The sequence below is a fragment of the Epinephelus lanceolatus genome, chromosome 12 (assembly GCF_041903045.1).
Source record: "Epinephelus lanceolatus isolate andai-2023 chromosome 12, ASM4190304v1, whole genome shotgun sequence".
In the NCBI taxonomy this organism is placed as follows: domain Eukaryota; kingdom Metazoa; phylum Chordata; class Actinopteri; order Perciformes; family Serranidae; genus Epinephelus; species Epinephelus lanceolatus.
In genome coordinates this window covers 16,221,831-16,235,640 of record NC_135745.1, presented here as the reverse complement: position 1 = coordinate 16,235,640, position 13,810 = coordinate 16,221,831, and the positions used below count along the sequence as shown (strand labels likewise).

Below are 13,810 nucleotides of genomic sequence, written 5' to 3'. Positions count from 1 at the left end.
TCGGAAACAAGTACAGAGTGAGAACTCTTGTATGTATTGTTACCAGGCGGAACAGAAGTTAAGGACCAAAGGTTCCGCGTCAACCGGGGGTCGGAATTATTTTGTTAAAGGACTGGATAAAAGAGCCTAACGTGCTTCTATAACGTTACCCACGAAGATGCGGATGAAAATGAATACTGAAGCTATTTGAACACAAGAAGTCACCGTTTAGTCGCCGAAGATATGGCTTCACGGAGCTATGGCGTTTGTGTCCTCTATCAGAGGGCGGTTGTTGTGAAGATAATGTGTAGGGTGAGTGCAGTTTGTGTGTCATTGGACGCAGCATCTTTAACATGGAGGTCAGACAGATATGCTGTTACAAACAAGACTGAGATAAATAGAGTAACGCGTAGTTTGTATAAGAGTAAACTTAAAATGTATTCATCACATTCTTTCAATCTCCTCCTGTTTCAATACACTTACTTTCTCCACTCAATGTACCTAGTTTTTTCTTAATTTGTTATTTGCCAAAATTATACTAAAATAGTGATAGTGACTCTTTGTGTCTGTGTATGTGTTTTCTGCAAAAAGCTCTATGGGCAGAAATTTCCGTCTGATTCAATGACTTGTTGAATTAAAGTACTTCAATTAATGTGTAAGTGCTGAATCCAGTGCTTAAGTCATTCAACAACTGACTATATATCGAAACAAACAAGCTTCAGGTATGGTACGATTTTTATTTTATTTTATTCGTGTTTATTTTATTTGAGTTATCTGGACTTTGCAGTTGTGATTTCATTATGCTTTTCATACAGTATGTGTTTGCAAGGGTGGGTAACACAGACAAAATAATTTATTGCAATATGTATCTATGGTAATTAATTTAAAATTATAAGTCCAGAGTGTGAGTCAATCAATGAAGAAATCAGAAATAAAATATGCGTAGATGGACTGCGGATTTTAAATCAAATACCATAGTATTGGCTTGAAACTATCTAATGGTGTTTTTTGTTTGTCTTGTTTTTGCTTTGATTGAAGACAAGAATGAGCCTTCTTAAGATGTAGTAAAAAAAAAAAGTTTTTATTTCTCATCCTCAGGGTATGAGTGCAGCTGCATACCCGCAGTCCCATGTAGATTTCCTAAAAGGAGAACCACACAGGAAGCACCCAGGTGTGACCAACCTGAAGACTCTGCGCCTACCTGAAGAGCTCCAGATGGCTGCACAGTCAATTATTCACAGTAGGTTAAGTTATAAATGTGGCTGTCAGTTTGCATGCCAAATGTTTCTATAGCTTCACTGTGCAACTCTTTAATCTCTCCACCTGAAGGAGCTCAGGTGACTCGGCTGACTGACCGCTCTCGCAGCCTTACAAACTTCCTATGGAGCAGAAAACGAGCAGTCGAGGATTCGACTTTGAGGCAGAAAGCTCTGACCCTGGAGAAAGAACTTTGGGAGAAGGCGATGGAGAAAAAAGAAGGTGGGTGACACGTTGATCAAAATATAATAATGAATGGATAAAAGCTGCACAGAGATTATGTAATGCAGCAGGTGGAGAAAAGTAAATGTACTTTATATTGCAGATATAGATGAAGAAACCCTTGAAGACCGCATCAGGAAGAAAGTGTTTTCAGAGCTCAGACGAACCACATATCGCTGGACTCCTATGAAGTAACACTTGACTTTATCTACACCTTCTTTTATATAACAATACTACCCATTAATTTATTGGATTATGAAATTAAGTGTGTTCAGAAACATCTCAATTAGTTTAACTACTTCCAAATGGAGAAACAGCATTCTTTACCCAACGTTAGACAAGATTCAAGTCTGATTTGTAAGGTAAAGTAAGGTACCAAGGTGTAGACACTTAAATTCAGGCTTGTAAAATGTTATGTTCGTACACCAGCACAAAGCCCTAAGTGGAGGGACAGGTTTTGGTGAGCCACCCTTTGCAGTTACATTCTTGAGCTTGTAATTGTTGAACTCTCCTGATGATTTGAAGGTGTGGATGAGTTTCCATACAGCTCACGCTCTGTGTTTCAGGTTTGATGAAGAGTTAGGTGTGGTGTACATGGCAGCTCGGCTGGCTGGGGGCTATGCAGCAGTGAGGAGAGCCATGAATGAGGTAATGAATGAGTGGTGGAGACCACAGGCTAACTTAGGTCACAATGCCAGGGCTGCCTCTCAAGAGTCAGTCACTCAGATAATTAAAATAAATGTTTATACTTAAAGTGGTAACACAAGGACAAATACAAAATGACTGGGGGTGAAAACTCATGGATGTTTTTTTGTCCTTTCAGATAAAGAAGAGGGATCCATCTTTTGCCCCTCAGTCTCTCCTGGATTTTGGATCAGGGCTGGGAACAGTTGTCTGGTTAGTTTAAAACACTGCACACTGCTGAAACATGAAGAGAGATTTTATGTAAATTACAGGACTATGAAGCCTCTCTCTCTTCCACAGGGCTTCACACTCGTGCTGGGGCAATACTTTGAAGGAGATGGTGTGTGTGGACAGCTCTGGGCCGATGAACACTCTAGCAGAACGACTTCTTAAAGGTGCACACAAACACTTGTATCAGTTTGGATTTATAACTTTTTTTTTGTTTGGGCTTTTGTCAAATACCTAATCAGAATATCTAAGCCTTGTTGTTTTGCTTGTTGAGCAGGTGATGATGAAAACGCTGAACCGCACATCAAACAAGTCTATTTCAGACAGTTCCTCCCTGTCTCTCCAAAGGTAAACCTCCCAGTTTTTATTTCAGTAACAGGAAAATAAAGTCTGTGTTCACTAAAGGTTAAAGGAGCAGTATGTAAGATTTAGGGGGATTTAGTGGCATCTAGCGGTGAGGACCACAGATTGCAACCAGCTGAAACTTGTGTTTCTCCGACTCTGTTTGGCTTGTTGCAGACGAGCCGCTAGCTTGGCATCTCCTAATGTGTGCTCACCTTTTTTCCTGATCCAGATGTTCAGGAGGTTTTTACCAGCAGCCAAATTATCCACAGAGGTCTCTTCCTCTCCAAAACAAACAGATCCTGTGATTTAAACCGCTAAAAACACTGAATGAAAAAGTTTCACATTACAAATCAGTGTTTTTCCAATGCTCTCGTCACAGAGGGACTGCTAACTATGGTGGCCGACGTGGAAACACAAATGGCTCTATCTAGAGCCACTGTTTGGTTTGTCCGTTCTGGGCTACAGTAGAAACACACGGTGCAATATGATGGTTTTTGTGGATAAAGACCTGCTCCCTATGTAAATATACAGTACAGGCCAAAAGTTTGGACACACCTTCTCATTCAATGCGTTTTCTTTATTTTCATGACTATTTACATTGTAGATTCTCACTGACGGCATCAAAACTATGAATGAACACGTGGAGTTATGTACTTAACAAAAAAAGGTGAAATAACTGAAAACATGTTTTATATTCTAGTTTCTTCAAAATAGCCACCCTTTGCTCTGATTACTGCTTTGCACACTCTTGGCATTCTCTCCATGAGCTTCAAGAGGTAGTCACCTGAAATGGTTTCCACTTCACAGGTGTGCCTTATCAGGGTTAATTAGTGGAATTTCTTGCTTTATCAATGGGGTTGGGACCATCAGTTGTGTTGTGCAGAAGTCAGGTTAATACACAGCCGACAGCCCTATTGGACAACTGTTAAAATTCATATTATGGCAAGAACCAATCAGCTAACTAAAGAAAAACGAGTGGCCATCATTACTTTAAGAAATGAAGGTCAGTCAGTCCGGAAAATTGCAAAAACTTTAAATGTGTCCCCAAGTGGAGTCGCAAAAACCATCAAGCACTACAACGAAACTGGCACACATGAGGACCGACCCCAGAAAGGAAGACCAAGAGTCACCTCTGCTTCTGAGGATAAGTTCATCCGAGTCACCAGCCTCAGAAATCGCAAGTTAACAGCAGCTCAGATCAGAGACCAGATGAATGCCACACAGAGTTCTAGCAGCAGACCCATCTCTAGAACAACTGTTAAGAGGAGACTGCGCGAATCAGGCCTTCATGGTCAAATAGCTGCTAGGAAACCACTGCTAAGGAGAGGCAACAAGCAGAAGAGATTTGTTTGGGCCAAGAAACACAAGGAATGGACATTAGACCAGTGGAAATCTGTGCTTTGGTCTGATGAGTCCAAATTTGAGATCTTTGGTTCCAACCGCCGTGTCTTTGTGAGACGCAGAAAAGGTGAACGGATGGATTCCACATGCCTGGTTCCCACTGTGAAGCATGGAGGAGGAGGTGTGATGGTGTGGGGGTGTTTTGCTGGTGACACTGTTGGGGATTTATTCAAAATTGAAGGCACACTGAACCAGCATGGCTACCACAGCATCCTGCAGCGACATGCCATCCCATCCGGTTTGCGTTTAGTTGGACCATCATTTATTTTTCAACAGGACAATGACCCCAAACACACCTCCAGGCTGTGTAAGGGCTATTTGACCAAGAAGGAGAGTGATGGAGCGCTGCGGCAGATGACCTGGCCTCCACAGTCACCGGACCTGAACCCAATCGAGATGGTTTGGGGTGAGCTGGACCGCAGAGTGAAGGCAAAGGGGCCAACAAGTGCTAAACACCTCTGGGAACTCCTTCAAGACTGTTGGAAAACCATTTCAGGTGACTACCTCTTGAAGCTCATGGAGAGAATGCCAAGAGTGTGCAAAGCAGTAATCAGAGCAAAGGGTGGCTATTTTGAAGAAACTAGAATATAAAACATGTTTTCAGTTATTTCACCTTTTTTTGTTAAGTACATAACTCCACATGTGTTCATTCATAGTTTTGATGCCTTCAGTGAGAATCTACAATGTAAATAGTCATGAAAATAAAGAAAACGCATTGAATGAGAAGGTGTATCCAAACTTTTGGCCTGTACTGTAAATGGCTCATTTTAAGGTAATAAAAACACAACGATTCTTATCTCAGGTGATTATACACTAAGGAAGGAAAAGAAACATAAATATTCCATTTCTGCCAATATGTCCCCCTAACCCTACATACTGGACCTTTTTTCCTTCAGAAATTGAATTTAAAGTTCAGCCTTCAATTTGGAGTTTGAACAAAGATTCATACGCAGATTCATCCTTCTTATTTGCCCAATGTTTCCCCTCCACCACTCTTATGTGTGGGCAGATTGCCTGAGCTCAGGTCAGCCCCTGGCAGAGTGATAACATACTGTTTTTGACTGCACCTAATTGTCAGTTTATCAACTTATTTTACAGAACCCGGTTTTGTAATTTTATTTCTAGTTGTAGCAAGCTGTTGAGGCTGTTGTGACAAAATATCTTTGCTTTTAAGTTAAATATTTATCATTCAAAATTCATCAGAGTTTTGCTTGGACTGCACCACAGAGTGTGTCTAGCTGCATACATCATCCCTTGAGCCTCTAGCCAAGTTTGGTTTGTAGGATTGCCTAAATATTTGTCAAAACTACACCGAACAAAACCAGTGAAGTTTTGTGCTTGGAACATTTTTGGATTTATGGAGGAGAGAGGAGGACTGACAATTCTGTGTTTTTTTCTTATTCCAGGTGCAGTTCGACTTGGTAGTGGCAGCCTTCACTCTGTCGGAGCTTCTCAATGGGACGGAGCGAGAAGAGACAGTGTTAACTCTGTGGAGAAAGACAAACTCATACCTGGTTGGTTGAGATAAATACAGAACTTCACCTATAGATGATGTGCACTTTTTTAACTTTTATTGTCCTTGTACATTCATTGAATATTAACTAGATTTTGTGTATACATTGCACCTTGTCTTCAAACTATTCTTATACCTAAGAAACCGTATCATATGTAATCATATTTAATTTTGTATTTTTTTTTTGTTTTTTTTTTACATTTTGGTATAGGTTCTGGTTGAAAACGGGACCAAAGAGGGCCATCAGATGCTCATGGAGGCCAGAGACACTTTATTAAAGGTATTCAAATACAATAGTTAAAAATCCACAGGGGGAATTTTGTTAGATCCTTTTTTTGTTAATTATTTGACACAGTTAATAGAAGCAGACCCATGACTAACAGTTCTCTATCTCCAGAAAAAAGAGAAGACTGTTTATGACAACCGACCAGCGTCAGTGTTTGCTCCGGTACGTTTAACTGCCAGCTGGTTTATAATATAATGTCATACTTTAAACAGTCTTCTTGCGTCTTCTCTCAAATGTTTTGTTTTTCCAGTGTCCTCATGAAATGACGTGTCCTAAACTTGTGCGTGAGCCCGTCACGCCCTGCAACTTCCAGCAGATGTACCATCCTCTGCCACTGCCCGGGGTAAGACTAATCTCTGGATTACATGTTTGTTTACGGCCTTCCTCCTGAAAGTCAAACATCAGTATGTCAAGTATGAAAGTTCATTCTTGACTTCAGAAATAGCTGTTTGACAAAAAAGTTACAACTCAGAGTCAGTCAGACTTTGAAAACCCCTGATGTAAAGCACCTGTAGGTGGAGCTACTTTCTTTGTTTTCTCAGCCACAGTATCATCACTGCTCATGCTGACTTTCCTGTGTAAAACACACTAATTACAGGAACTTATCAGAATTGAGTTGCTGACAAAAGGTAGCAACTCCATGAAAATGTTATTAATTTTTGCGTATAAACAGGCAGTCAAATCATAACCAGATTCCACCTTGTTATTTTTCAGCACAATGAGCGGCAGACAGAGAAGTTCAGCTACCTGATTCTGACTCGGACAGAGCCAGCGGAGACTGAAACAGAAGGTGTGGACTGGGCACGGCTGACTGCACCGGTACAGCGCAGATCAAGACACGTCCATTGTCGAATGTGCTGCCCCGATGGACAACTACAACACCTGGTTTTGACAGCAAGAAAACACAGCAGGTAGAGGTCCTGCATCACATATTGTTAAACTCATCGGCAGCATCAGCATCAGCTTACAAATTCCAAACAGGAAGTCAAAGCTTGGGTTTAATTTGTCAAAGTCAATTTGTTTTTAGAGCTGCAAGAGACTTCATGAGGAGTATTAGCGGTAGCAGTATTTGGTATACAGCATGTGTTTCATACTATGTCTATAGCCCTTTTTACACAGAGCCAAACAACAGTGACACCACACCACCCCTGTGTGTGATTTTAGAGAGAGTGCCGGTTTCCTGGAAGCATAAGAGGCATGACAAGCATGAGGTGTAACACAACAGGGTTGACCTCTAATATGCAATTTAACATATGCATTGGCAGAGCTCCCTAAACAATAACAATGGCATAACATGGCAATAATAATAATTTGCTGTCCCTGTTATATGGCAATTGATCTCGTCCTCTGCACAGTCCTGTCCAACATCCATCTGTGGACATGTTGATAGTGTTTGTATGCGTAAAATACAGCATAATGCATTGTTATCAACTGGTATTGCTAACAATGGCTAACCTGGCTTGAACTGGTATTATTAACCACATCATGTTTTTTTGTAGCCTGAGTGTCAGACTGAAGCTCCCAGAACCTTCAGTCTGACATGGCCTCCATTGAAGGCAATTTACAAGGGGGAGGGAATTTGATTTTTCCCTAACCAATCAGTAGAGATCAACAACTCACCCAGAATCTGACGTCATTAGTATCCATGCCTCAGGGGTGCCGAAAACAAGCGAGCATTGCCGGTTTAAAATGTGTCCGTCGTCGTGCACGCCCAGCTGCATCGCCGTTAAATCCAGTTTAGCAGCTTCCTTAATTTGGTCCTCCATTAACGCGAGTAGTGGCGAAATACCTCGATAGCATCGTTAATGTGGTCTGTAGGATCTGTAGCGGTCGCCATTAGCGTGGCGCTGAATGGCTAATCGCTAGACCCGCCCCCACCCCCAGCGTTCATTGGTCCGTCCATCGTTTGGACAAGATAAATTGCAAATTCATTGCAGTATGCCAGACCAGAGATGCAAGCCTACTCAGTTGAGTGGGCGGGGTCTATGGTCTGGAACCAGGCTAGGCTTTTTGACCTGTTGTACGAGAACACAGTCAACTTGCATGTGACGTCATTCCTCGCTCCAACCTCCGACTTCTGAGGTAAATGGAACGCAGCATCTGTCCCCCATCCCGCAATCGTGCTTTTAATAAGGCAGAATAGTAGTGCAACCTTCCCATCTTGAACAGGCAGTGTGAAAGGGGCTTTTGATACATGTGTGTTTATTATTGGAGGTTTTATCAGATGAATGTACATAGATGGAAAATACCAGCATTTTAATTTGACAAAATAAGCCAAACTTTTAAAAAGTTAAATTCAAGCAGATGTACAAGAACTTTTCCTAAAAGAACAGAGGCAAAAAAGGGGAAATATTTGATTTAAATGACGAACTCTGTCTGATCAGAAATAAGAAAATAAGACCACAAATCAACCAGATGTCCGATGCCATCTTTCAGTATTTGGCAGTTTTTACTGCAAGATGTCACAGACACATATCTGACTCCATACCAAAAGTATTGATACCCAGTCCTTAGTCATGAGATTGGTATGCTGCTTTTATTGGACACTGAGTTAAGCTCATTGGTAGTTGTTTAAAGTCTTTGATCATGGCGTCATGGTTTTTGACTGAAAATTGTGCTTTATTTCTTTCAATCAGAGATGTGTACCGCTGTGCCCGGAGCAGCGACTGGGGAGATCAACTGCCAGTGATTCAGAGAGCTGATGATGACATCCAGAGTGATTCAGAGTGAGGATTCAGCGAGGAAGAGACACATTCTTTGGCCTTATAGACACCCTATAACGGAATAAGCCTGCCAACCAAGACCTCATCAGTTTTTAGTTTAACAGATCATCTGCATTTACTTACTGGAGTTGTTAAAATACCGGCACATTTGACAGGCTTTGATAACTTCAATAAAAAGTCATATGTACTTTGCCCGGCTTTATTGTGCACCACCTTCAACAAACTATAGTCCATTTCTTGTAACAAGGATCCTGCAATTTGAACGGCAATGTGATATTTGAAACATCTCAAGATGGAGATTTAGACTTTCCTCCTGCATATTTCACTGCTTCAGGTTAGAATTCAAAGAGAATCTGGATAAATATCATTCCTTCAGTGAAAGAATCCCAAAATTGAAAAGAAACTATGATCTTCATGGTTACTTTCTGCTACTTAAACCTAAAATGACTGTTATTATGAATGAGTAATTGCACTGGTGTTGTATAGACTAAACAATTAATCATTCATCAAGAAAATAATCACCAGATTGATCAGTAATGACAATAACAGTTAAGTGCAGCACAACCACACAATACACACCTGCCTTTAGCCGTACAATGAGAGGAGTGCACGGTCTTACCCAAATGACATTTTGGCCTGCTATGAAGTCCTTCAATGCCTGAAAAACTGGATCTCAGTGTGCCCCAGATGTACGCATGACTTTCATCACACCGGGATTTATGTCCATCGAGTCCTGATTTCTCAGATCTATTTCAATGCTTAGTATGAACCAACTCAGAAAAAGTGCTTCATAAACTGGTCTTAGCTGATATTTCAGGCAGTCCTCAGGCCTATTTGTCACCCTGAGTTCTTGATTGATTGATTTGAGCTGTCACATTTGTAATCTTGTAATCAAGTAAGTATGAACACACAGTTACAGAATATTTGAAGTCAGCACACATTCTTTCAACTCCCAACGATCTCTGTCAAGGCTGAAGTCAAGTCCGGGTACTTGTACTCATAGCCGGCCTCTTGAGTCTTCTTTGGTATGACTTTCTGGCCCTGCGTGAGCACCACAGCCCTCTCAGAGCCCATTAGGGTGTTCATGACGAAGCCAGGCACAGGGAAAATGGTGGGCCTCCTCAGGAGCCGGCCCAGTTCTTTAGTGAACTCGTGGTTGGTGTTCAGCGCAGGCGCGACTCCGTTGAACACTTGTGGTAAAGGACAGGGAGTGTCAGAAGGGGGCTCCAGGGCGTGGGCGATGATTCCTGCCAGGTCTGAGACGTGGATCCAGGGAAACGGCTGTCTTCCTGACCCCAGAGTGCCCCCGAGGCCAAGCCAGAAGGGGAGCAGCATTTGTTTCATGGCACCACCATCACGGCCCAGTACTGCTCCTGGTGGAGGGAGGGAGCAATGGATGTTTAGGAGGACACTTGGAAAGTGTAGGATTTAGGGGGGATATATTGGCAGAAATGGAATAAAATATGATTTCTTTAGTTTATAATCACCTGGAAATAAGAGTTTTTTTTTCATTGCCTTAGAATGAGCTGTTTATATCTACATAGGGAGCGAGTCCACAGAGTTTACCATGTTGCACTGACATGTTGCTACAGCAGTCATCACTTTTACTGATTTGAATCACTGGGTCAGTTTGTTGTGGAGACAAAGAGGCCTGCGGATATTTTGGCTCCCGCTAAAAAACCTCCTGAGCAGTGATCACTGAAGGAATTTTAACCAGGAGTTGCACACGGGAGAAGTTTCAGCTGGTTGCAATCTGCAATCCTCACCACTAGATGTCACTAAATCCCCCTAAATCGTACACACTGCTCCTTTGAATAAAATTAAAGCCTTTTCAACAGCCTACAACTGAGCAGAGTTACACCCTCACTGATCACCCTAGACCCAGGTACATGTATAGCAAAATAAATTTCTAATTTCGAACAACATAAAAGTAGTGAGACCTTGAAATTTAGAAACAAAGCATTAACTGCTCTCAAACAGCAGTGAGCAAGTGCTCCACCCACAAAAGCACACTATTAGTCTGTATTTCTCAGTGTTGTTGTCCTTTTGTGCAAAACCTGAAAAATAAGCCTCTTCGTTAAACATGAGCATTCTGCGTGCAAACATAAAGGATTTTCAACTGTAACTTCAAATACAATATGCACTTTTTATGTACCAGGCCTGATGATGACTTGTTTAGTGGTTTTAGCCACATCCTCAGGAAGAAGTGCCGATGCCTCCCACTCTTTCACCAGTTTAGAGAGGAGGTCAAATGGCGTCCATTCACTGTCTTCCGTATACTCAGCTGTCTGACTGGGTTTGTAACAAGCTGTGGGTCAAAAAGTAAAGTAAGAGATATAAAACAATAGATGTCACTTGCCACCAGCAGCAAATTGGAGTGTTAAGTTTTATTATTAACCAGAGACTTACCTACACCTGATACCAGGACCCAGGAGTGGGGAGGAGTGGAGGAAGCAGCAATAGCCTGAGCCAAAGTTTTTGTAGTGTCGATACGACTGGAGAATAGATCCTTTTTATAGCTTTCATTCCACCTGCAACCACGAATAAAAACACATCAGGTGAAGATCCAGTACTTAAAGCAACCTCACTGTGTACAGAAATTGCATAATTAACTGTCCATTATATTTATTTTATGTGACTCTATACAATAAGTCAAACGCAACTTAATATAAGAAATTCAAAGCTACAACTGAGCAGGACAAATACCCCTCGTGGCCAAACATATGTGGACATCACAGTCATATATGTGATGGTTGAATATGTCATTCCAAATCTATAGACATTATTCTGCTCCTGTAACAGCCTCCACTCTTCTGGTGAGCCTTTCCACCAGATTGTGGAGCCTGGCTGCAGGGATATATTCCCATTCAGCCACAAGAGCATTAGAAGTAAGGCTCTGATGCTGGTCGATAAGGTCTGCCTTGCAGTGCATCCCAAACATACTGGATGGGGTTGAGGTCAGTGCTCTTTGCAGGCCAGTCAAGTTCTGTCACGCTAAACTGGAAAACCTTTTCTTATACGACCCGGCTTTGAGAACAGGGTAAACTACTTCCCTAAACTGCCGCCACAAAAAACCAAGAAAAACTAGCCATGACAAACCTCAGCCCAACACTACTGTTTAATCAGGAGTGTCCACAAACCTTTGATGAAGCTATTTAGTGTATTAGCTACCGAAAGGAAATGGATGAAAGAGTGCGGCTTAATGCAGCTGTCGCTCAAGCTGTGTTTATGTTTTGCTTACCACCGCAAAGGGTTCATTAGATTCTCTCCAGCCAAGTTGACAGCACCCTCACATGGTGGGAGACCATGAGACTCCAACTCACCCTGCAGAAGCACAGACAACAAAATACAATTTACATGACTCTGGATTTAGTGACAGTGATCTGCACCAAAAAGCAGATGTAAAACGATTCAACAGACACTAGAGTGCCAAAAAACATGTGATGAGTTAGGAGTTACCCATGAACTGAATTAACCTGAGATCATACCCATGTTATCTTCCCAGGACCAGGCTGGCGAGATATCACTGTGACCTCATGACCTTTGTTCCTGAGCAGACGAGTCAGTTCACGGCCCACAAAGCCAGACCCCCCTCCTGCAAGGCAGACAAAATAGAGAAATGCACACCATCCATAAATTACATGTTATAATAAATGTGAATGAGAGAATAAAACAGATTAAGATATATTTGCACTAATGTTACTGATATATAATATTGAGTGTGCTGCATTATGATGTATTCATTCACAGTGCATTGGATATAATCAATTTATGGTTAGCACACTATAAGCTCGATCGCCAGAATGGGGCGCAATGCGCATGCGTACTATACATGCTTACAAAACAGTCCTTTAGCAAACTTAACTTAGGATGACTATTATGTAACACAGTGATACTTCTCAAGGTTTAATCACACAGCTGACACGCATTTTAACTGTGATTTTCTCGACGAGTATAACGCACACGTAACTGACTCGGTTCATACTCGGCTGATACTCAATTTATGTCTGCAAGTCTAATATTAGCTAACAGCTAGCTAGTAGCGTTATGTCACATTGACCTTTCCGAAACGACATTTTAAAGACGTTTAATTGTTAAATATCTTACACACCTATTAAGACTCTCATGGTCGCTCAGTCACCGCCCAGTGTGAATTAAATAACTGACCGTAGCTGCAGCCTGCAGGTTACACAGTTTCCTTATGACTGATACGACACCACTGTGAGTTTTGTGTCTAGCCTTTTTAGACCAACAAGCTTTCCGTAGCTACACTGAGCCGGCCTTTTACGTCATTTTGTAGTTAAAAAAAGCACTACGTTTTAAAAGAACAGGTAGCATTCAATCAGGGGCTAATCATATTATCTTACGTTCTTTAGCTGGTTAACCGACGCTAATCTATTAAAAATATATGGTAATATAAAAATTTGTATAGTAGTAAAATACTACATATGTAAATTAATAAGAGATAGTTGAAACAAAATAATAAATTATAATTAAATAAATAGATAAATACATTGAGACTAAAATTTTAATGTGACAATACATCTCCACGTTTTAGTGTTAATGTAATATTTTTAATAGGTAATCTTCATATGCATATTCATAGATTTTTGTCCCATCTGCTTATTGGTTTGAAGAAAATAAAATAAAAAATCAGCAGCCAATATAAGCAAAGACAAAACATTATAAACGAGACACACAATAAATATTAAATGGGGAGAGGAAACAGCAAAATAAACAAAAAAGGAGAATATAACAATACTATAAGTCAGGGTCTAATATTACCGTATTATGATGACTGTTTGGTGAGTCCTCTAAACAATATGGGCCTAATATTTTTTCTACTTTATCTTATATATATATTTGACTTTTTGCCATTATTGATAAATATAAGTTTCATGTTATGTTTGATATCTTATATTTTATTAATTTAGAATAATGCTGATGGATGAATGATGTCTCATTATTTGTTGCTACTTTTCAGTTTTAAAAAAGCTTTATTTTCAATTATAACATGCGCCCTTTATGCAATAAAGGGAACACGCTCTTTAAATGTTTTATTATTAAAAAAACATGTGTTTTATAGTGAGCGACTGTGGCTTCTGCGCCAGACCCGGAAGCTGTCTGCTTTCCGACAGCAGACACGTGATTTTGATAAAGAGATAAATTGGG

At 40.8% G+C, this 13,810-nt stretch overlaps 2 protein-coding genes across 2 annotated transcripts; one reads left to right on the top strand and one right to left on the bottom strand.

Annotated features, from left to right (window-relative positions):
- The first annotated feature begins 93 nt into the window (after positions 1-93).
- On the top strand, positions 94-8,821 carry mettl17 (methyltransferase like 17). The gene is made up of 14 exons (XM_033651295.2): positions 94-291; positions 1,078-1,219; positions 1,309-1,458; positions 1,562-1,649; positions 2,025-2,106; positions 2,282-2,355; positions 2,443-2,537; positions 2,648-2,718; positions 5,523-5,630; positions 5,841-5,909; positions 6,027-6,077; positions 6,166-6,258; positions 6,630-6,826; positions 8,552-8,821. Exons 1-14 carry the CDS (start codon positions 223-225, stop codon positions 8,643-8,645), a joined length of 1,383 nt encoding a protein of 460 aa, XP_033507186.1. The 5' UTR covers positions 94-222; the 3' UTR covers positions 8,646-8,821.
- A 2-nt stretch (positions 8,822-8,823) lies between these two features.
- sdr39u1 (short chain dehydrogenase/reductase family 39U, member 1) lies at positions 8,824-12,884 on the bottom strand. The gene is made up of 6 exons (XM_033651296.2): positions 12,750-12,884; positions 12,127-12,233; positions 11,880-11,962; positions 11,048-11,169; positions 10,794-10,946; positions 8,824-10,011 (listed from the first exon to the last, which is right to left on the bottom strand). The coding sequence occupies exons 1-6, from the start codon at positions 12,763-12,765 to the stop codon at positions 9,584-9,586; spliced, it is 909 nt and encodes a 302-aa protein (XP_033507187.1). The 5' UTR covers positions 12,766-12,884; the 3' UTR covers positions 8,824-9,583.
- Positions 12,885-13,810: the final 926 nt, after the last annotated feature.